The following is a 25,098-nucleotide window of genomic DNA, read 5'->3' on the forward strand; positions in this document are numbered from 1 at the left end:
TAGCCTAAAATATACTGTTTTAACCATTTTTAAGTGCATTTCAGTGGAGGCATACTTCAAGTCTTAAAAATGGTACATTGTTGCTTCAAAGAATGCTTTTGAATCTCAATTTTTGGCGTTACTATTAAGGATTGAGAGGTTTTGTTTTGTTTTACGTTATGACATTGAATTCTTGAAAACATTTGGGTATTTACTATGTGCCAGGAATTATACTAGTAGATGTTAGGGATAAAGATGAATAAGAACCATTCTCTGCACTCCTCTTGTTTAGTAGGGAAGACAGACAAGTAGACCAAGAATGATAATATAGTGTGTACAGTGTGGAATACAAAAAATGAATGCTTGGGACCTCCCTGGTGGTCCAGTGGTTAAGACTCTGCACTTCCAATGCAGGGGGCACGGGTTCGACCCCTGGTTGGGGAACTAAGGTCCCACATGCCGCATGGCATGGCCAAAAAATAAATTAATGAATACTTAACCTTTCCAGAGGGCCGGGTTGTGTGTGTGTGTGTGTGTGTGTGTGTGTGTACTGGCTTCCTAGAGATGGTAGAACTTGAGTTTAATATCAGAAGCACTAAATAGAGTAACAGGGGTGGTGGGAAGTGATATTATAGGTGAAGAGAACTTCCTGTATGTATTAATGGAGACGTGAGAAAGTTTGATGAATTCAGGCAACATTTCAATATGGTTAAGGCATGGATTACCTGTGGGGGAATCGAAGCAAAAATGGGTAGAGAGGCATTGATATCTTTAGTAAGGGAATAAAATGAGCAAGCATATATATCGGGAGGGCAAAGATGAGTTTTGGCATATTGATGAAATTGCTGGTTAGTATAAATATTTTTTAAACGAGTTGGAAACTAAGTACAATCAGATATAACAGGCTCTTAGTAATTTTTCTGCAAGCCAACGTAGAATCTTGATATATGTTCTTAGTTCTATAGGTCAGTGAGAGGGAAATACATATTTGTTGAGCACTTACTATATTTTAGACTTTATTCTTCTGAACTCTGTAACAGCTCTGCAGTGTAGATGGTCAGGTGAGGAAAAAGAATTTAAAAGAACTGCTGAAGGTTATACAGCTTAGAGATGGCAGAATTTGAACTCACGCCTGAGCTTCTTCAACTATGCCATGGCTGATTGGTATTTGCCAGATATTTTTCTTATTGACTAGTGATCTAATTTATTTTATAACTAATCAGCTGGATGGATACCTTATGCAGTTAGATTAATCTGAAACATACCAAGAAAACATAGAATAGACATAAGGATGGGATTTAATAGAGTTCTATACGCAAATGTTAATAGAGATTGGAATACATGACTTGTAAAGCTTCTTATCTCAACTTCTGTGATGATTTTGTGTATTGTACATTAATAAAACAACCTAAGTTATCTTAAATTGTCTACTGGGAATAATTTTGAAGGATGTTTTTCTGGATAACTATTACAAATTAGTTTATTTCTCTGTTAAGTTCTAGTTGTTGCTGGTGTTCATGTTGTTATATGTTAAGGTCATACTAGCCTGAAAATTTTTTTAAAATGAGGACAGTGATACTCCTACAAATAGTAGAAGGATAGAACAATCGTAACATAATAGTTATTATTTTTTTTTAGAATTTTAGGTATAGAACATTATGGTTGATGTCTTCAAGAGGAAAAAATGTTTATTTTTAAGTTAAAAGGTATTTTTAAAGTTAAATCTCATAAGCATTTATTTTAGAATATAGAGCCCACTACTTTTTATCTTGCATTTATTCCTTAATGAGGATTTTAATCTTTTTTTCCTGATATCTCTAGTTTGGTTGGGGTAGGTGTTTTGAGAATATGTGAGTAGAAAATAAACCAAGTAGACAGTGTTGAGTTATAAGACACCTTCACAAGCATTCAGTCCAAACCTGTCATTGACAAGGTAACTGGGGGGCCAGACGGTTAAGTATATTGTCACACTTTCAGTTAGTTACAGAGATTAGAATTTTGGTCTCCTGGTAGGGGGAAAACAAATAATACTAATAGGTTTTAGTCTATAATATTGGGTAAGGAAATTTCTCTTTTGGATCCTTTCAGTCTACTTTGAACATGTCTGTTTAGGCTTATAAGTAACTATCAGGTAAATTAAGGAGAGACAGTTGATGTTCATATTAAAGAATTAAGTTTCATAGTATAGTATTTTGGTTAGAAGTTTTCTCAGCAGGTTAGGTCTGATAATTGGGTCGCAGTTTGGGATTTGGTGTCCAGACATCTTTTACTCTACTTCCCATAAAATAGCTAAGTATACTACTGAAGGATAGATTCTATAGCATATCATGCTTCTTGTTCAAAAAGAACTTGAAAAATACTGGAAAAAATTTTAATGGGCCATAATATACGTACAATGGAGTGTTATTCAGCCTTAAAAAGGTAGGAAGTTCTGACATATGCTACAACATGGATGAACCTTGAATATATTATGCTAAGTGAAATAAGCCACTTACACACACAAACACATTGTATAATTCCCCTTAGATGAGGTATCTAATGTAGTCACATTCTTTAGAAACGGCAGAATGGTGGTTGCCAGGGGTTGGGATTGGAGGAAGGAGAATGGGGAGTTGTTTAAATAAATGGGTACAGGATTTCAAATTTGCAAGATGAAAAAATTCTAAAGATTGGTTACACAACAGTCAATATGCTTAAAACTACTGAACTGTACACTTAAAAATGGTTAAGATGGTACATTTTATGTATATTTTACCACAATTAAAACTTTAAAATATTTTGTGCTTTGGGGACAAAAACACTAATTTGAAAAGATACATGCACCCCTATGTTCACTGCAGCACTATTTATAATAGCCAAGATATGGAAGCAACCCAAGTGCCCATCATTAGATGAACAGATAAAAAAGATGTGGTATATATGGAAGAAAGAATGCAGTCTTGCCGTTTGCAATAACATGCATGGCCCTAGAGGGTATTATGCTAAGTGAAATAAGAGAAAGACAAATACTGTATAATTTTACTTGCATGTGGAATCTGAAAAACAAAACAAGGTCATAACAAAACAGAAACAAGAGTTATAGATACGGAGAACAAACAGGTGGTTGCCAGAGGAAAGAGGGTGGGAGAGGAAAGAAAGAAGTGAGGGAGATTGAGAGGTACAAACTTCCAGTTGCAAAAATAAATGAATCACTGGTATGAAAGGTACAGTTTGGGGAATATAGTTAATAACCAAGTAATATCTTTGTATGGTGACATCATAACTAGACTTATCATGGTGATCATTTTGAAATGTATAGAAAAAGACTCTTGTGTAACAGGAACTAAGATAATGTAGGTGAATTACACTTCAAAAACAAACATACAAACAAACTCATAGAAACAGAGGTCAGATTTGTCATTACCGAGGCAGGAGTAGTGGCTGGGGGGAGGGGAATTGGATGAAAGCCATCAAAAGGTACAAGGTAAAGTATAAGATAAACAAGTATTAGGGATGTAGTGTACAACATGATAGAATTAACACTTCTGAATGTTATATATGGAAGTTGTTGAGAGTAAATCCTAACAGTTCACATCACAAAATTTTTTTTTTGTATTTCTTCAATTTTGTATCTGTGAAATGATGGATGATCTCTAAACTTATTGTGATAACAGTTTCATGATGTGTGTAAGTCAGATCATTATGCTGTACACTTTCCACTTACACAGTGCTGTATGTCAAGTATATCTCAGTAACACTGGAAGAAAAAAATTAAAAATATTTTTAAATGGGTCATAAGCTTAATGTCCAGATAACCCCTAATGCCATTTTTAAAGAAAGTTTCACGTAAGATTTTTTAAAAGGGCAAAAACAGTTTCTGCCTTACGTAGAATTCCTTCTTTGCCGCCTACCCAGATAGAAAGTTTTGTGTGTATATGACATGAATAAGTATTTTTTTTACTGCTTACTATATGATAAGGATAAATTTCTGACCTCTTAGAACTTACATATTCTGGGTAACATAAGCTTTAAACAAAATAAATATGTAAAGTATATAGAATGTTAGCTAATACTAAGGCAAAAAGTGGGGGGACAGAGATGTGAAGTATTGGAGGAGAACGATGACGTTTTAAATAGGTTGGTCAGGAATGACCTCACCGAGAAAGTTACTTTTGAGAAAAGAATTTATAGGAAATGAGGGAAGAGTGTATTCAGCAAGTGCAAAGGCCCCGAGGTAGGAGCATGCTTGGCTTTGTGCGTGTTTGTGAATATATATATATATATAAACATAAAATTTGCCATTTTAAACATTATGTATACAATTCAGTGGCATTTCCATTCACAGTGTTGTGTAACCATCACCACTATTTCCAATTTTCTTCATCACACCAAACAGAAACTCTCCTTAAATAGCTCCCCACTTCCCCTCTTACCAGCTCCTGGTAACCTCTAATATTTCTGTTTCTATGAATTTACCTATTCTAGATATTTTGTATAAGAGGAATCATACAACATTTTCCCTTCTGTGTCTGCCTTTTATACTTGGCACAGTGTTTATAAGGTTCATCCCTGTTGTAGCATGTATCAGAATTTTACCCCTTTTTGTGGTTGGATAATATTTTATGTTTATACCAAATTTTGTTTATCCGTTGATGGCACTTAGAGTTTTTCAACTTTTGGCTATTGTGAATAATGCTGCTATGAATATTGCTGTATAAATATCTGTTTGAGTCCCTGTTATTAATTCTTTTGGGTGTATAGTGTATACCTAGGAATAGAACTGCTGGGTTGTATGGTAATTCTATGTTTAACTTTTTGAGGAACCACCACACTCTTTTCCACATTGGCTGTCCCATTTTACATTCCTACCAGCAGTGTAGGAGGGTTTCAGTTTCTCCACATTCTCCTCAATGCTTGTTATTTTCCCTTATGTTATAGCATCTCTAGTAGGTATTAAATATCTCATTGTGATTTTGATTTGCATTCCCTTAGTGACTGTTGAGTAACTTTTCATGTGTTTATTGGCCATTTCTTTAAGTTGGGTTGTCTTTACAGTATTTAATTGTAGGAATTCTTTATAAATTCTGGGTATTGAGTTGTCTTCACTCTTTTGATACTGTCTTTTAATGCACAAGTTTTCAGTTATTATGAAGTCCAATTTATCTATTTTTTTCTATTTTCGCCCATGCATTTAGTGTTATATTTAAGAAATCATTGCCAAAACGAAAGTCATGAAGATTTGCCTCCATGTTTTCTTCTAAGAGTGTTAGAATTTTAGCTTTTAAATTTAGATCTTTGATCTGCTTGTGTTAATTTTTATATATGGTATAAGGTAAGGGTTCAGCTTCATTCTTTTGCAGGTGGCTCTTCAGTTTTCCTAGCATCAGTTGTGGAAGAGACTGTTTTTCCCCATTGAATGGTCATGGTACCCTTGTCAAAAATCAATTGACCAGGGCTTCCCTGGTGGCACAGTGGTTGAGAGTCCGCCTGCTGATGCAGGGGACACGGGTTTGTGCCCCAGTCCGGGAAGATCCCACATGCCGCGGAGCGGCTGGGCCCGTGAGCCATGGCCGCTGAGCCTGCACGTCCGGAGCCTGTGCTCCGCAACGGGAGAGGCCACAACAGTGAGAGGCCCGCGTACCGCAAAAAAAAAAAAAAAAAAAAAAAATCGTCAATTGACCATAGATGTGAGGGTTTATTCCTGGGCTTTCAGTTCCATCCCATTGGTCTGTATGTCTGTCCTTATTCCAGTACCACACTGTTTTGATAATTGTAGTTTTGTAGTAAGTTTTGAAACCGAGAAGTGTGAGTCTTCCAACTTTGTTCTTTTTCAAGATTGTTTTGGCTGTTCTGGGTCCCTTGAAATTCCATATGAATTTCTGCAAAAAAACATCTTTGGAATTTTGATAGGAATTGCATTGAATCTGTAGGTCACTTTGGGTAGTATTGTTATCTTAACAATATTATGTCTTTGATTTATTTTTCTTTAATAAATTTATTTATTTAATTTTTGGCTGCTTTGGGTCTTCATTACTGTGCACGGGCTTTCTCTAGTTGCCGTGAGCGGCGGCTACTCTTCATTTGCAGTGCCCGGGCTTCTCATTGCGATGGCTTCCCTTCTTGCAGAGCACGGGCTCTAGGCACGCGGGCTTCAGGAGTTGTGGCTCGCGGGCTCTAGAGCACAGGCTCGGTAGTTGTGGCGCATGGGCTTAGTTGCTCCGTGGCATGTGGGATCTTCCCAGACCAGGGCTCAAACCTGTGTCCCCTGCATTGGCAGGTGGATTCTTAACCACTGTGCCACCAGGGAAGCCCCTTGTCTTTGATTTATTTAGATTTCATTATTCACAGGATGTCTTTCCATTTATTTAGATATACTTTAATTCCTTTCAGCAATGTTTTGTAGTCTTCAGTGCCCACATCTTACATGGCCTTTGTTAAATTTATTCCTAAGTATTTTTTTAAATGCTATTGTAAATGGAATTTTTTTCTTAATTGCCTTTTTGGAATGGTGATTGCTATCTTACAGAAATACAACTGATTTTTCTGCATAGATTTGTATCCTGCAATTTTGATAAATTCGTTTATTAGCTCTAACTCTGTGTGTGTGTGTGTGTGTGTGTGTGTGTGTGTATTTATAGTTTTCTATAGATCATGTTACCTGTGAATAGAGATAGTTGTACTTCTTTTTTTCCACTTTGGATGCCTTTTATTTTACTTTTTTTTGCCTATTTTGTCCAGCTGAATTTTCCAGTACTATGTTGAATAGAAGTGGTGAAAATGGGCATCCTTGTCTTGTTCTTGATACTGGGGCAAAAGTTTTCATTCTTTTACCATTGAGTATGATGTTAGCTGTAAGTTGTTCATATATGGCTTTTATCAAACTGGGGACGTTTCTTTCTATTCCTGTTTTACTGAGTGTTTTTATCAGAAAGAGTGTTAGGCTTTGTCAAACACTTTTTCTTCATCAATTGAGTTAATATTGTGTTTTTTCCTTCATTCTGTTAATAAGATATATGATATTGATTGGTTTTTTATATGTTAATTACCTTTATATACCTAGGATAAGTCCCACTAGGTCATGATGTATATGTTGTATATGTGTGTATATATATGTGTATAATCTGCTGGATTTGGTTTTCTAGTATTTTGTTGATGATTTCTTCATCTGTATTCATAAGGGTTATTTTTCTTTGGGTTTTTTGTTTTTGTTTTTTTGTAATGCCTTTGGCTTCAGTATCAGGGTAATGTTGGCCTCACAGAATGAGTTAGAAAGTGTTCCCACCTTTTCACTTTTGTGGAAGAGTTTGAGAAGGATTGGTGTCAATCCTATAAATAATTGATAGAATTCACCATTAAAGAAATCTGGTACTAGACTTTTATTTGTTGGGAGTTTTTTTGTTTGTTTTGTTTTTTAAATTTTATTTTATTGGGGTATGTTTGTTTTATTGGGAGGTTTTGGGTTACAGATTCAATCTCCTTATTTCTTATAGATCTATTTAGATTTTCTATTTCTTTTTGTGTGAGTTTTGGTAGTTTTTGTGGTAGTTTGTCCATTTCATCTAGGTTATCCAATTTGGTGTACAGTTGTTCACATTATCCTTTTATAATCCTTATTTTGTAAAGTCTGTATTAATGTCCTCTCTTGTGTTTCTGCTTTGAATAATTTGGATGTTCTCTCTTTTCTCTTAGCCAATCTGGCTAAAGGTTTGTCAATTTTGTTGATCTTTTCAGAGAACTAAGGATAGATTTCATTGATTTTTTTTTTTTTCTATTGCTTTTCTCTATTTCACTTATCTCTAATCTTTATTATTCCTTTCCTTCTGCTATCTTTGGATTTGTTTGCTCTTCTTTTTTATTTCATTAAGGTGTACAGTTAGGTTATTGCTCTGAGGTCTTTCTTTCTTTCTTTTTTTTTTTTTTTGCGGTATGCGGGCCTCTCACTGCTGTGGCCTCTCCCGTTGCAGTGCTCCGGACACACAGGCTCAGCGGCCATGGCTCACGGGCCCAGCCGCTCCACGGCATGTGGGATCCTCCCAGACCTGGGCATGAACCCATGTCCCCCGCATCAGCAGGCAGACTCCCAGCCACTGCGCCACCAGGGAAGCCCAGATGTCTTTCTTTTTTAATGTAGTTGTTTACAGATATAAATTTCCATTGGAGCATTGCTTTTACTGCATCTCATTAGGTTTGGTATTGTTGTGTTTTCATGTTCATTCATCTGAAAGTATTTTCTGGTTTTCCTTGTTATTTTTTCTTTGATGCATTGGTTGTTTAAAAGTGTTTTGTTTAATTTCCATATATTTGTGAGTTTTCCAGTTTTGCTTCTGTTATTGATTTCCAGATTTGTTCTGTTGGGATCAGAAAGATACTTTGTATACTTTCAATCTTTTTAAATGTATTAAAAGTGGTCTACTTTTAATACATTTAAAAGTGTATGTGGCCTACTATGTGGTCTATCCTGGAGAATGTTTCAGGAGCATTTGAGAAGAATAAACATTGTGCTATTGTTAGGTGGAGTGTTTTGTATATATATTTTAGGTCTAATTGGTTTATAGTATTCAAATCCTCTATTTTCTTATTGACTTTTTGTGTGGTTGTTCTATCCACTATTGAACATAGGATATTGAAGTTTCCAACTGTTACTGTAGAACTGTCTGTTTCTTCTTTCAATTCTATGTATATTTGCTGCATAGATTATGTGGCTCTATTGTTAGACACATACATGTTTATAATTATTACATATTTTTGATGGATTGAACCATGTATTGATATATAATGATGTTCTTTGTTTTTTGTAACCTTTTTGACTTAAAATCCATTGTTTGATGAAAATATAGCTATTGCAGCGCTCTTGATTATTATTTGCATGGGATATCTTTTTCTGTCCTTTCATCTTTAACCTCTTTGTGGTTTTGTATTTAAAGTGAGTCTTTCGTAGATCACATACAGATGGATCATGTTTTTGATTTTGTTTTTATCCATTCTGCCAATATCTTCCTTTTAACTAGAGAATTTAATTCATTTATATTCTAAGTAATTACTGATAAGGAAGAACTTATTTCTGTCATTTTGCTATTTGCCTTTTTATGTCTTACATGCTCTTGATTCCTCCATTCATCCTGCTCTTTTTTTGTATTCAATTGATTTTTTTGTAGTGTACCATTTTGATTCCCTTTTTCCCTTTTCTGTATATATTTTAGTTATTTCCTAAGCTATAATAACATCTTGTTTGTATGCCTGTGAAAATGATCTAGTAGAATGAGAAAAATTGATGACTCAGGAGACAGAAGTAAGAGTGACTGTTACAGTGTCCTTCAGCAGGTAGGAGTAGAGAAGGAAGGCAGAGGAAAGGGAGTATTAACTTTTTACTGCTTGTTACAAAAATGAAACATTTTTTAAGTTAAAAAAAATCTAAAGCAGAGGAAATTGAAAAGTAATGTCTTCTGTGATTTTTCAGATTTATTTGTGATGTGGTTGGGAATTTGATCAGAAATAGTTTGGCTTGTGAGTGGGAGATTGTTGTTCTGGTATATGAGTATCTGTATCCTATCAGTAAGGTCCTCAGAAGAGGAGAGGAAAGTAGATCTAGAAATGAATATAAAAACCTGGATGGGAGGAGTACAGTTGCTCCCCTACTTTCATCCTTATTAGGTACAGAACTTGGCAGTCCTTGTTACCTTTTAAAGGGCCAGCTCTATATAATTGAAGGGCAATATTGATTCCATACTAACTTATTATTTACATCCTTTCAATTAGTATTTGTTGCTTAAAGTCTCTGGACTTCCTACCTTTTAAAAAATAAAAATTCTAGATAATTAAATTTCAAATTCTGATTTTCATTAATATTATGCTGATGTTTTCTGAGTTGTCATGTGACATTCCAAAGCAAACTCTTCCTCAGTTCTAACATCACTTACTGTTTTTAATGATAATAAAACAACATGTTGCATTTACATGGAAAGTATAAGTGTGTAGGATAGGCAACAGGTTTTATCATTTGTGACAGCATCAGAAAGGATCAGTTTAGTTTCATTGTTTATTGAAGTTTTAAATTTTGATTAAAATAATCACAATAGGGCTTCCTTGGTGGCACAGTGGTTGAGAGTCTGCCTGCTGATGCAGGGGACACGGGTTCATGCCCCGGTCCGGGAGGATCCTACATGCCATGGAGCGGCTGGGCCTGTGCGCGTCCGGAGCCTGTGCTCTGCAACGGGAGAGGCCACAGCAGTAAGAGGCCTGCATACTGCAAAAAAAAAAAAAAAAAAAAAAAATCACAATAGCTTATTTTCAAAAGCTGTGTTTCTTGAGTCATTTTAAAAGTATGTTTATTTTAGAGTTCTTATTTATTTTAAAATTTTACAAGAGTATAATTTGTATTTACCATTACTTGCTTATTTTAACACTGCCATAGTTTCAAAATTACATTGGATAGCTGAAATATCTTATTTGAGAAGACTAACAGACTTCCATTGTAACTTGACTAAAGCTTTCAAAGCAAGTTCACTTGCTTTATTTTTTCTCAGAAAAAAAAAGAATCTGCCTTGCAAACACTTGCCAAGTAAAATTAGTTGATAATGAGGTTGAAGAAAATAAAATTTTAATTGACCACTATAACCTTCATCCTTATTTAAGAGAGATAACAGAAAATTAGAAGACTCAAAATAATTTTGCCCATATAACTTTTTCTTTATAAAATAACTTTACTGAGATATAATTCAGATACTAAATAATTCACCCAAAGTATATAATTCAGTGACTTTTAGTATATTCACAGTTATGCATCTATCACCAAAAGTAATTTTACAACATTTTCATTGTCCCCCAAAGAACCCCCATAACCTGTATCCAACACTCACCAATCCTTCTGACCCCACCCCTTGACAACCACTAATCTGCTTTCTGTCTCTATATATTTGCCTATTCTTGACATTTCATATAAATGTAGTCCTTTGTGACTGGCTTCTTTCATTTGGCTTGTTTTCAAAGCTCATCCATGTTTTAGCATGTATCAGTACTTAATTTCTTTTTACTGTCAAATAATATAACATTATATCAATATACTGCATTTTATTTCACCATTCATCAGTTGGTGGATATTGGATTGTTTCCTCTTTTTATCAATAATGCTTCAATGAACATTGTTTTGTAAGCATCTGTTTGAGTCCTTTCAATTTCTTTGGGTATATACTGTTTGAGGAGTTGCCAGACTGTTTTTCAAAGTGACTACATTTCTAACAGCAGTTTATGAGAATTCCAGCTTCTTTACATCCTCACTAACACTTGTTATTTTCCGTTATTATTTTCCTCCTATCCTAGTGTATATGAAGTGGTATCTCATGATTTTGGTATGCATTTCCCTGTTGACTAATGATGTTTACTGTATTTTCACGTGCTTATTGGCCATTTGTATATCTTCTTGGAGAAATGTCTACTCAGATCCCTCGGCCACTTTTTAATTGGATTATTTGTCTACTATTAAGTTGTAGGAATTTTTTTAATATATTCTAGATATAAGTCCTTTATCGAATACATGATTTGCAGAATTTTTCTCACATTGTCACCCTCTTTATCTCATTCTGCCATGGGGTTTCTTTTCGCTTTCTTCATATCCTTTGAAGTACAGAAATTTTTAATTTTGATGATGCTCATTTTTTTCTATTAAAACTTTTCTCATTTTGCTTAAGTAAAGACTCTAGTAACCGTCTAAATAATATAGGAGTATGTTCTGGCACATATTATATAATACTGTGTATTCCTATAGTTATAAGGTAGTATATGCTTTTTTTTTTTTGCGGTATGCGGACTTCTCATTGTTGTGGCCTGTTTCGGAGCACAGGCTCCGGACCCGCAGGCTCAGCGGCCATGGCTCATGGGCCCAGCCACTCTGTGGCATGTGGGATCCTCCCGGACCGGGGCATGAGCCCGTGTCCTCTGCATCGGCAGGCAGACTCTCTACCACTGCACCACCAGGGAAGCCCCAGTATATGCTTTTTAATAGCTTTATTATATTTGCTTCCCTAAAGCTGTGTTGAGGATGCATATTTAGACTCTGGTTAGCTATTTATTTCCATTTTTTTCTCTGTGTTTAATTTGTACCTTGTGAATAATTTTCCATTCTATAATTGAAGTGACAGTTTTAGTTCCTAGGTTTATATCAACTCGAATTTAACCTTTCTAGTATTGCATTTCATCCTATTTTTTGAATAGGATGATCCCCCCCTCCCCCAGTTTATTAGGCTTACTTTGAAGTATATTTAAATTCATAATTTTTTGCAGTTTCATAGCATCTTCAGATTTGAGGTAGTTACTGTGAAATACTTAGATCAATTAATGATGTAGTATAGATTATCTATATGCCTATAAACCTTGTTGAAACCCACTAATAAGTAACTCTGAGGTACTACATTAAAGCCAAGAGTTCTCAAGTGCCAGGATTCATAAAATATCAAGATCAGAAGGAACTTTAAGTCTTACTAGTCAGTTACCGATATGCTGCTGGATTCCTCTTTACAAAATCTCTTTTGAGGTCTCAGTTAGCCTGTTTAAAATTTGAATATGTAACTTTAGTAATAAGGAACTCATTATCTTTGTCTTTGGATAGCTCTGTTTCAAATTCCTTTCTTAAACTGAGCCAAAATAATTTCCCCTATAGTTTTCTGGTAACCTATCATTCTAGATCTGCCATTTGGGGTCCTACAGATAGCATGAGTAATAGCGTGGAAAATGAACAATAGGGCATTATAGAAAGATAACAAGTAGATTGGTGTGATTAGATTGTAGAGGATATGGAGAGATGGTGGGGTGGTGACTGGAGATGAGAAAAAATTTGAAGGGCACATGGTCAGCATTAGGGAACAATAGGTTTCCTTTGACAAGTGACATCATCAAATCTCTGTTTCACAAAACTTAACTCTGGTCACAGTGTGCACGATAGATTACAGTGGGGAAATAACTTTGGGCAGAAAGGTCGGTTTTATTTATACACTGCCATTATCCAAATAAAAAATGTAGGAGAAAGATTTTAGAAGAAAAATTGGTTTGGGACCTGTTGAGTTTATACTTATGGGGAAGTCCAGGAGGCAGCTGGAAAGATACTACTAGACATAAAAATTTTAAAGTTGTCAGCAGGTAGATGATAGAGGATGAGCTTACCCAGGGAGGATATCTAGACTGAGGCGAGGACTGAGGAGAGAAACTTTAAGAAGCATGGTTTCAAGTAACTTCACCAATCTGCTTGCTGTCCTCTGAGTATGTCCCACTTTGTCTGTATTCTTCTTTAAATTAAACACTCAGGTGTGAATATTATACCCAGATTTGGTGTGACCAGCATAAGTGAATATAACATTTTGTTTAACCAGCATCCTGTTGATGGACATCTAGGCTGTATTCAGTCTTTTGCTGGAGCAAATAATGCTGCAATAAATAGCTGTATCTGCCATTTCAGTCATACATGAACATATTTATGGAATAAATTGTTAGAAGGGAATTTGTTCAGTCAAAGGGTATGTGCACTTGAAATCTTTATGGATATTGGCAAATTTCTCTCCTTAGAGATTTCACCATTTTAGACTTCACAGCGATCATACGAGAGTATTTTTTTCCAACAACTTCACTAATATGTGTTATTAGACTTTGGAATTGTTGTGAGTCTGATAGGTGAAAGATGGTATATCAGTATGGTTCTGATTGACATTCTCTTATTTTGAATGAGAATATGAACTGACTCTTGGTATCCTTTGCCCATTTTTTTATTAGGCTATTAGTATTTTGTAGGAAATCTTGATATATTTAAAAATGAGCACGTCAGGGAATTCCCTGGCTGTCCAGTGGTTAGGATGCTGCGCTTCCACTGCAGGGGGCTGGGTTTCAGTCCCTGGCTGGGGAAGATCCTGCAACCTACACCGCAAGGCCTTTTAAAAAAAAAGAGCACTTCATCAGTAAATGAGTTGCAGTATTTCTCAGTTTGCTACTTTTCTTTTGTAATCTAGTTTATGTTTTTTTTTTTTTTTTTTTTTTTTTTTTGGCCACGGCTTGCTGGATGTTAGTTTCCTGACAAGGGATTGAACCTGCACCTTTGGCAGTGAAAGCCACTTGACCACCAAGGAATTCCCTAATTTATGAATCTTTTCATAAAGTTATTTGTGTAATCTAATTAGTGATTCTTTAAATGACATGTAGATTTTGTTCCATAAATAGAAAATGAGGTAACCCTGTCCATGTTTTCTTCTAGTATATTCATGGTTTTTCATTTCTGACATTTATATCTTTGATCCATTTGTAATTTTTCTTGGTTTGAGAACAAGATAGGGATCTAACTCTTTTTTTCAGGTGGCCATCCAATTGTCTTGTTTATTTTATAGTTCATTTCCCCCCAATTTGAGATACTAAGTTACTTTCTATTATATCTGTTTGGCTTCTCATATGTCAATACCACCATGTTTTGATAAATGAAATTTTATAATGCTTTAATATTTAGTAGGATTAGTTCTTCCTGGTTGTCCTTCTTTTTCAGATCTTTTCCTGGCTTTGCTTTTTGTCTAAGTAGAAACACCTTGTCTGACTGTGGAAAAAACCGCTGGAATTTTTACTGAGGCCACATTAATTTCAGACATTAGTGTATGGAGAGTTCATATATTTATAATAGTATACTGAGAGTTCATTTATAATATGGACATAGTTTTCTATCTAAGAGCATTTTATATAAAGAATATGAAGTAGTTATCAACATTAAAAATCAGGGAATTTCCAGCTCCTCTTTAAAACTTAGAAACAACAATTAACTGAAGCTGACTAGTGGCCGCCCCTTTGTACTTATAGTCAGCCATAGTTCTCCTCTGGCCAGCTTCACTCATTTATGTTACCGGCCTGGCCTCTGTAGAATTTGCAACCTGAATGTACTTGCAGAATTGGTTATCTGTACTGAAAACAGAACCCCATAGTTAAAAGTTATTAGATTTGATCCATTGCTCCATTCTCTTGAGATTCTTTTGTATGTTGGTTCTGTTAACTATGGTAATTAAGTCTGCCTTCCAACTTAAAATCACCTTCATTTAAGCTGAACCAGACAAGCTGATGATAGAAATTCTGTAGTACACTATTGGAAAATTAATTAGTACTATTTCAGGGTGGTTTTACCTGGTTACTAGTATATTGTCACATAATTTATTAAGCTAGTAAATTCTGTACTATCTACCTGTCATGTACTTAGACGCACTATAGGAACCCTAGGGAAATTAGTAATATGGGACCAATAGTTGAAGGTTTATCCCTTTAACATTAAACTTCTATTTTAACCGTTTTAGATAAAATTTTTCCCATTTCAGTAAATGGGGAATATTTTGCCTATAGCTTTGAAAAGAGAAGCTTTAAGGGAGACATAAATCTTCAGGAATTTGAAGGTTTGTCACAATTAGGTTTATTTTAAACAATCTCAAAGTAAATGCCTAGAAAGGAAGGAGGAAATTTGACTTGATGTAAAGAAGAACTTTCTAATAGGTATTCAAGCCTAGTTTGAATGCCTTAACAAGAGTTGTTTCTAGAAGTATACAGAACATTTTTTTTTTAAACAAAGAAATGGCAAACTCAAGTTTGCCAGCTTTTTATTTTGCCAAGTAAGAATATTCTTTTCTTTTTAATTTTAAAGATCTAATTGGCTTTATTAAATGATTCATGAATTGGGCAGCATCCCATCTAGCAAACAGAGAGGAATTCCCAGGATATTCTTTAAAATGACTAATATCCTTGTCATTATCATTTAATTTTTTAAAATAATGTTTCTGGGTCCAACTTTAAGTGTTTTGGTCACTGTCATTGGAAGAGGTGATATTTGCTATCTAACAATAACTTCAAATGTTAGTAGCCACAGTAAAAATGTTAGTCAAGTGTTAAGCCAGAGAAGAAATTTTAATCGGTGAAATAGTTCCCTATTGCCTCTAGGATAAAGTCCACATTTCTTAACATGGCTAATAAAAGACCTGGATATCTGACTTCTGCTTGCCTCTCGACATCTCTCTATTGGGCTAATAGCATGCTCTGGCCACATTATGATATTGAGTAGTTCCCAAAATGCCTTGTCCTGGCTCACCTCTGGGCATTTCTTTAGTGTTCCCTCTGTGCTCTTGCCAGTTTTAGGTACAATGCAAGAGAGTGAGGGGATTGTAAAAGACCTGTTCTCTACCCTGATAGAGGTTACAGCTTACGTGTAGAGTATTTTACCTTTCATCTTTGGAGCAGACAGGATTGTAGTTAATATTTTGTATAGTTACTTTTGTTCTTTGGGTTTTTTTTACAGATGAAAACAAAAAATATGTGATCTTCTCAAGGTCATACAGCTAGAAGGTAGTAGAGCCAGGACTCAGGTCTAGTGTTTGTTTAAAGTATCATGTTCTTTCTAATTCCTGTGTAGTCATTCACTGATTTAGCAAAAATGTATTGCATGCCTACTATGCTAGGCAACATACTAAGGATACAAAGATTATAAAGGTGTTCCTTTTTTCCAAGGGTGTAGAGTCTGCTGGAGAGAAAAGGTAATATATTATCACAATGCAATATTATTTATTATTTATCATATGCACATTACTAGACAGGCTTGAGTAGGCAGAATCATTCTATAGGAGATGAATCCTAAACTGAATTTTCTCCAGGTACAAATATGAAATAGCTATAAGTAGCTCATAAACAAAGTAAAAATTAATGTAGCAGAAATTTAATACTGTATAGAAATGTTGCAGACATGACTATAATAGAGGACTGAATAATTTGGTAGGGATCAATGGTTGTATTAAGTTGGAAAAGCTATTAATGTGTGGAAATTACTGGGAAGGCTAATTCATTTAGTCTCAAAATTATTGAGAGACTTAGAGAATATAGAAATGTCTTGGAGAAAAAGCAACTATTAGACACTAAGGAAAGTAAATTTACCATTGAAGTAAGTTTATATATATATATATATATATATATATATATATATATTCTGTTATAGAACACATATTTAGAGGTCTTATTTTTACTCATAGGACCCAGTTCAAATATCACCTCTTCTCTCTGCCTTTCCTGATCTTTTCCGGACATAATTAATTGCTATCCGATCTGTACTACCACAGTATAGTGATTTGTATACATCTCTGCTAAGACGTATATCATATTATTTGTTTATGTGTTTTCTTCCCCTCTAGATTATGAATTTTTTGAAGGCAGGGATTCTGTCCTATTGATAATTGAATCCATTTTATATGATCATCATCATGTTTGGCATCGGATGACTGTAGAAATGAAGATAGATAAGTAATTTGTTTTTGATTCTAAATACTTGTTTTAACTTTAGAAGAATTCTGTCCCCCAAATGTCTTAATTTAATGTACTTAATTGATAAGGCCCACTACAGCATTGCTCCAACTTGTATTTCCACCTTTATTTTCCACTTTTCTCCTTTTATATACTCTGCAGTGGTCATACTATTTCCTAAATATACTTCCTTCCTGCCTGCCATTTCTTTATTCCTGAATTCTTTGCCTGGCCTTTCCTTCCAATCCCTTTTCTAAGACCCCTTCAAATGCTAATTGTTCTAAGAAGCTTTTCCTGAATAACTTGCCAAGTATGCTCTCTTCTCTTTATAAATCACCTTATAGATAAACTTGTGCCTCTCAGGCCACGTTTATCATATTTTATTCAGTATATGACGTGCTTTTCTTGTGCCATTTACTCCTTATCTCCCCCATTTAGATTCTGAACTTCCTGAGGGCAGGGGCTTTTGTAGTTTCTACAAAGCTGCTTTGGATGTAATGGACAGTCCATAAATATTTGCTTAATTAAATAGTTAAAATCGGACTGATGTGATGTTTTTATAAAGTTGGAAAATAGTACATTTACTAGAATGAAATAAGATGATAGCTCTTAAGAGGGGCTTAATTGATTAATCAATTAAGAAATTAATCAATTGTAGAATAAACTGTTCAAATCAGAAAAGATGACCATTTTTTTTAGATTTTATGGGCATGTTTTCATAGTTCACCTTTAGTTTCTATTTTTATAACTAAGGTTAATGACTTACATGTACCTTGTTGCATGTGAAATGTATATCTTCTTAGTATAGTAAGGTGTCTATATTCATTTCCCTCATTAGATGTTACTCTTCTGTTTGTACTTTTATAAAAGCACAAATATTGTATTATATTGGTAATGGTCTGTTTACTTGTCTGTATCCCCCTTCAGAGGTCAGTTATTCATCATCCTAGTGCCTAGAAGTTGTTTATCAATAAATGTTTGTTGGAAAAGTAGATAGCAAAATTGCTTTCTTAATTAAACTTTTTACTTCTCCCCATATTTTCGGTAGGCTTCGGGTTACATAAATGTAGAAAATACTTTGCTTTAGCATAATCTACCATAATGTACAAAAATTCAAAGACTATACCATTTCTTTCCTAAATGGAATATTACTGCTCTGATACATCATAAACGTATTTCCAGAACAGTGTTCTAAAAAACATTTAACTATTTCTTAAGAATAAAACAAATGTACAAGCCTGTAGTACACAGTATAAATTCAGAATGTTTTATATTTTATGTTCACTGTTATCAGAATAATTAAGAATATATGAACTAAAGTCATATGCTTCAGATAATTTACCTTCAGCATTCGATTGGGCAGTAGTTTTTTGTAGTACTGGGTTCTGAACTCTTGAAGTAATACATTCTGAATATTCAGGAAATTAATCAATTCTAAGATACATATTTTTTCTACTTTTAATATCTCTGATATCAGGATGTGTCTCAGTCACTGTCTGCCCGGTGGCTGTCAGGAAGTAGTTGTCATTGCCTGTGTGTACAAAAACTTAGTCATAGATTTTATATTGCCATCACTTCAGCTGGGCTATGTACATCGGTACTATACATGTTTAATTACTTAAAATGTCTCTAAAAAGATACACTATTATTCAGCTTCAAAAAAAAGTTGTTGATTATGCAGAGAGGCACAGAGACAGAGTAGCAGAGCATAAATTTAATATTAGTGGAGCAAATATTTGTTGTTGAAGAAATGACAGCAATTCTACATTTTCTTACAGAGCAACAGTCAGGTATTTATGGACCAAAAAGAGTACTTCATGGGAGAGGAAATTCTCAAATCGTTTGGAATAAGTCTAAGTCTAAAAATGTTCTTAAAAGTTATTTCACAGATTATAAAATAAAAATTCAAAGTGGTATAATGTCATAGTTTATTTCTTCATGTTACATCAGCTAATAATGTACTTTGTATTTGATAACATACTGGATTTGGTAACCTCCATTGTAATTCTTCTTTTTTCCTCTTGGTAAATAATCATACGTCCATTAAAAAATATATAGGACGTTGCTTTTCTGACTATTGGGTTAGGTATACATAGATGTTCCCTTGTCTAGAGTCTATAGCTAAATATAAGGTATGTTCCAGAGAAGTGACTTAACCTACTTTATTATTATTATTATTTTGGTTAATGCTATGTTCAGTTCAGAACATATAGTACTCTATCTGCTTTGTCTCACAATTATAAAATCTGGAAAAATAATTTCTTTTTTTCTGCATTTGTACCTTTTTTAAAATTATATGTTTGTTAAAGCATTTGTATACCATTGTGATTGATAAGTCCATTTCTAGGTAAAATTAATATAGATTTTGGTAGTTTTTCCTTCTCAGAATTTTTCAGAAGTATTTCTTCATTTAAATAGTGAACAGACGTTTTGTTTAGGATATTTATATTTTCTAAAATGGACCTCCCAAAATAGAAGTTCTGGAAAAGTTTCTTAGACCTCTGCTAATTTTTGAATAAACTAATATGTAGAGAAGCAAGTATCTCCATTTGTGGTTCTCTGTGTAAGACAGTGGGGGCAGAACCCTTAATTACCTTTGTTGAAAATGTTTGGAATGAGTCCAGCCTGGAACAAAATTAGCCAGCCATTTCATATTAGATTAGCAAGTAACCTATTAGATCCTTTCCACACATAAATTGTATGTATGTATATGAGGTGTGTGTGTGTATAAATGTTATCATTTTTTTCTCTTGATATTATCGTAAGATTAATTTATTGCTTAGCTTAAGCTACTGTTTGTTTTTGCCTCAGCTTGATTATCAATACACTTTATTTGCACAGTTTAGTAGCTATAATAAGCAACGGGTTATTCCAAATGATTTAATGGTGGGCCTCTTAGGGATAGAGTAACGAATATAACTGTTAACAGAAAGGTGCTTGGTTTTGCTACACAGATGTCTAAATCAGTTGGCTGTCAGTAGGCTGATCTTCCATGGTAGATGAACAAGAGGACCATGGTGGCAATATATTGCAACATCCCCAACATAGCACATGTCTGTGTTGTCTGTCAGCTGACCAGATGGCTAACTTTTATCTCATTTAGGGCCAGCTTATCATGACCTCATACAGTTGCTCTTCTTGATGTAGTTCCACATATACCATATGAAATAGTAGCTTTATCTGCTCAAGAGGTCTAGAGCAAAAGATCACAGCATATTTGCTAATCTAAGAGGATTCTGATGTCAGTTATCTTAGCAAGACATAACATTAAAATGTAATACATATATATTTTATACATGCTAGAGCTGCTGGGGAGTGATGGCCATTTCATGGTATGGGAGAGAGTCTGACATTCCATTCTCAAGTTTACTTTACATTCTGTCATTATAACATGTGAACTTCAAAATGAAGTAATATACATCATTACTTTTAAATGTATATAGTCATGTCCCCGTACTAGAAATTTTTTCCTTGTAGGGAATATATATATATATATAAATAAATAGATCTTTATTGGAGTATAATTGCTTTACAATACTGTGTTAGTTTATGTTGCACAACAAAGCGAATCAGCCATATGCATACACATGTCCCCACATCTCCCTCTTGAGCCTCCCTCCCATCCTCCCTGTCCCAGCCCTGTCCCGATCGTCATAAAGCACCGAGCCGATCTCCCTGTGCTCTGCTGCTGCTTCCCACCAGCCAACTATTCTACATTCGGTAGTGTATATATGTCGATTCCTTGTAAGGAATATTAATGAGCTATTTGCAATGAATTACTCTACCAAAACATACTGTACACTGAGATTTTATGTTTTTTAAATCATATGTAAACTTTGTTTGTAAAACTTCAATGAATATTCATTATCAAACTTTTTGTTCTTATTTCCTAGGATTCTGACACTTCCTGACATGTCGTTATCTAGAGCAATAATGAACATTGACCTGTTTCGGATTAGTTGATGACCTTTGGAAATGATCCATTAATATCTACTACAGAGAAGCTGAATATACTCCATTTGGAGTGAACAGCCCAGTTTGTTATTGAATTTTTCAAGATGACAGATCCAATGATGGACTTTTTTGATGATGCCAATCTGTTTGGTGAGACCTTAGAAGGTTTGTCAGATGATGCATTTGTACAACCAGGACCTGTTTCACTAGTTGATGAATTGAACTTGGGTGCAGAATTTGAACCTTTGCACATAGACTCACTGAACCATGTTCAAGGTACTCCAACACATCAGAAGATGACTGATTATGAACAGTTAAATCAGTTTGATTCAATGAAATTTCACCAAGTTAATCAGTCTTTTGGTAGCCCAGCTGAACATGTGTTATCTCCACACTCTCAGTTTAACTGTTCTCCGATCCACCCTCAGAACCAGCCCAATGGTTTGTTTCCAGATGTAGCAGATGGCAGTCCAATGTGGGGCCATCAGACAGCTACTAGCATTTCAAGTCAAAATGGGTCTCCTTTTCACCAACAAGGACATTCTCACTCTATGCATCAAACTAAAAGCTTTGTGGCACACCATGACTTTGCCTTATTTCAGGCCAATGAACAACAAACACAGTGCACTTCGCTACGCTCACAACAAAACAGAAATAATCTTAACCCAGGGCAAAATTCTCTTAGCCAGTCTAAAAATTTTATGGATGTTAATGTTTCTGGTCCACACAGAGTCAGTGTTAACCATCCACCACAAATTAATAATGCATCTACTTCACAGCAGTCCCTTTCGATGCAGCAATTTTCTCAAACGTCAAATCCTTCAGTACACTTCCTGAAGTGTAGCAATCATCAAGAAGGAAATTTTAATGGACCTTCTCCAAATATGACTTCTTGTTCTGTCAGTAATTCACAGCAGTTTTCTTCACATTATTCCTTTTCCAGTAATCATGTGTCACCAAATAGTCTTCTTCAGTCCTCTGCAGTTCTTGCACCTAATCATACAAATCAGACTTTATCTGATTTTACTGGGAGTAATTCCTTTTCACCTCATAGGGGAATCAAGCAAGAATCGACTCAGCATATGCTAAATCCCAATACATCGCTGCATTCAAATAACTTCCAAATGTTGCATTCATCACATCCTCAGGGTAATTACAGCAATTCAAAATTATCTCCTGTTCACATGAACTTCCCGGATCCTGTTGACTCAGGAACTCAAATGGGCCATTTCAATGATCATGTAGAAACTAATGGCTTTTCATCTTTAGAAGAGAATTTACTTCATCAAGTGGAATCTCAAACTGAGCCGTTCACAGGACTTGACCCAGAAGACCTCCTTCAGGAGGGTCTCCTTCCCCAATTTGATGAGTCAGCATTTGGACAAGATAATTCAAGTCATGTTTTAGATCATGACCTTGATCGGCAATTTACTTCACATCTCGTAACACGGCCTTCTGATATGGCTCAAACTCAGTTGCATACTCAGGCTCGGAGTTGGCATTCATCACTTTCTAATCATCAGCATTTACATGACAGAAATCGCCTATGTTTACAGCGACAGGTATGTAGCTCTAATTTTGGTGGTTTGGGGTGGGGTGAGTTTTTACTCATTGAGTTAATTTCATATGAGACATATTCAGAATTTCTCAAACTCAGTCATTCTGTCAGGTGAATGTATATTTTGATAAAGGTTTCTATTTTCAGTAGTCTCATATTTGAAAGTTTCATTCATTGATGTGCTCAAAGCAATAGACTTCTATATTTAGAAAATTATAAGGTATTAAGACGTCTGTTGTAACTTTCAATTATGATTGCCTTTAACAGAAAGATTTATTATCAAAAACAAACAAAAACTTAACCATAATTAAAAGGAAAACAATAGATTGGGAACATTTTGTTGCAAATATAATGGGTGTAGAGTTAATATTCCTATAAAAAACTCATATAATTTGATAATATCTCAGTTGATAATTGGTTAAAACATAAAAGCTGAAATTCACAGAAATTGGAAGTAGAATTAGTAAACATAACGTTCAGAATAATATGCAACTTTAGTAATAACTCAGTTGCAGTGTGGTTTCATTTTTACCTACTAGAAAAAAATTTGTTTTTGTTTAATAGACTTTATTTTTTTGTGAGCAATCTTTCTTTTTTTCATCTTTATTGGAGTATAATTGCTTTACAATGGTGTGCTAGTTTCTGCTTTATAACAAAGTGAATCAGTTATACATATACATATGTTCCCATATCTCTTCCACTTGCGTCTCCCTCCCTCCCATCCTCCCTATCCCACCCCTCTAGGTGGTCACAAAGCACCGAGCTGATCTCCCTGTGCTATACGGCTGCTTCCCACTAGCTATCTATTTTACGTTTGGTAGTGTATATATGTCCATGCCACTCTCTCGCTTTGTCACAGCTTACCCTTCCCCCTCCCCAGAAAAAATTTTTTAATTTTGATGCTTAACACTGGCAAATTTATGGCGAAATTGGAACTTTTACATAGCTTTGTAATTGATACAGATATTTTGGAAAGCAATTTGGTGGCATGTTTGAGTATACAAATACTTTATTACAGTAACCCAAACATAGCAAAAGTAATATACCCAAAGGTATTTATCTTGCTGTATCTATAAGGGAAAATTGGAAACAGCACAGTTTGTTATCATATCCGTATTAGATGGACTATTATAGGCATTAAAAAGACTTTGATAATATGTTAGTGATAGGGGAAAAGCATAATTCAAAATTAAGATCACAGTAAAGTGGTTAAGAGTACAGGCTTTGGTTCCAGACTACCGGGGTTAGAATCTTGGCTCATGTTACTTATTTGGTGCATGACTTTTAGCTATTTCATAATTTCTATGCATCTCATTTGCTTCATCTTTAAATAAGGAAAATAAAAGGGCTTTGATAAGGATGAAGAGAGTTGTAACATGTAAAAGTGCTTAAAACCATGCCTAGCATATAATAAGCACTTAATAAATGTTTTTATAAGTATAAATTTAATTTTTTAATTAAAATTATAATTTTTCATAGCAGTATGAAAATATACATATGAAAAATACTGAAAGGAAATAGATTATTTTAGGGTAGTGCAATTACACTTTCCTTTGTTTTTTATAGCTTTTGTCATGTGAATGTATTACTTTAAAAATTTTTTTAAATGTATTTAATGCAATATTTTTATCATTTTTCTGAAAGTTTGTTGTTAAATTAAAGATTTATAAAACGCTTCAGTACGTTGTTTACTTGAGAGATTTGGAGGACAATGAAGTATACCATGGTTCTTGAAACTAAGTATTTAGGAACCATTTTTGAAGTGTTTGAAAAAGATAAAATCTTTTTCTTTTCCTTTGGGAATCATGATATTTTCAGTACAGCTTTTGAATTGTCTAGATAGATTTAAGATATTTAAAAGGGACTTGTAAACTCTCCTCCTCCCCTTCTTTTTGTGGCCTGAATATAATAATATTATGATTTTGCTCCCTCTGCTGGAAGAGGATCAAGCATCTTAGTTAGAAGGACCCTGGGGAAAAACCTCTACTGATTGAACCTAGGGTCATCTATCTACTTTTTATGTAGATATCTGTCTACCTTGACTAATTAATTTGTCCAGCATATAATTGAAGTTATAAAATCTGAAATTTATTAACTTCTTTTCTTAATTGTATTTTTCTGAGGATTTTTTTTTTTAATTCATGTTTTCCTAAACATGTTCTACGAGCTTTAAAAAGAAGTACAGGTTCCCTTTTATAGATTTGGAATGAATGGAGGATAATTATAAATATCTAAAGTAGTCCCTAATACTAATATCTAGATATTAGTACTAAACTTAATACTAATATTTAGGTATCAGTACTTAGTACCATCTGAGAGAAACTTTTTTCAGACCCAACAGTAGC

The 25,098-nt window shown here is 34.4% G+C and overlaps 1 protein-coding gene across 12 annotated transcripts in view; it reads left to right on the forward strand.

Annotated features, from left to right (window-relative positions):
* The window catches only part of CHD9 (chromodomain helicase DNA binding protein 9), a 236,146-nt gene that overhangs the window by 49,660 nt on the left and 161,388 nt on the right, over window positions 1-25,098 (forward strand). For 6 of the 12 annotated variants that reach the window (XM_027092208.1, XM_027092196.1, XM_027092205.1 and 3 more), the window contains exons 2-3: window positions 17,133-17,241; window positions 21,135-22,757. In XM_027092208.1, coding sequence (XP_026948009.1) covers window positions 21,300-22,757 — 1,458 coding nt within the window. In that variant the 5' untranslated portion in view covers window positions 17,133-17,241; window positions 21,135-21,299. The remainder of the gene's footprint in view (window positions 1-17,132; window positions 17,242-21,134; window positions 22,758-25,098) is intronic. The other 6 variants (XM_027092199.1, XM_027092200.1, XM_027092207.1 and 3 more) reach the window with 1 other exon arrangement.

Source organism: Aethalodelphis obliquidens, unplaced genomic scaffold (assembly GCF_003676395.1).
Source record: "Aethalodelphis obliquidens isolate GAN/ISIS:26980383/991018 unplaced genomic scaffold, ASM367639v1 scaffold75, whole genome shotgun sequence".
Lineage (NCBI taxonomy): Eukaryota > Metazoa > Chordata > Mammalia > Artiodactyla > Delphinidae > Aethalodelphis > Aethalodelphis obliquidens.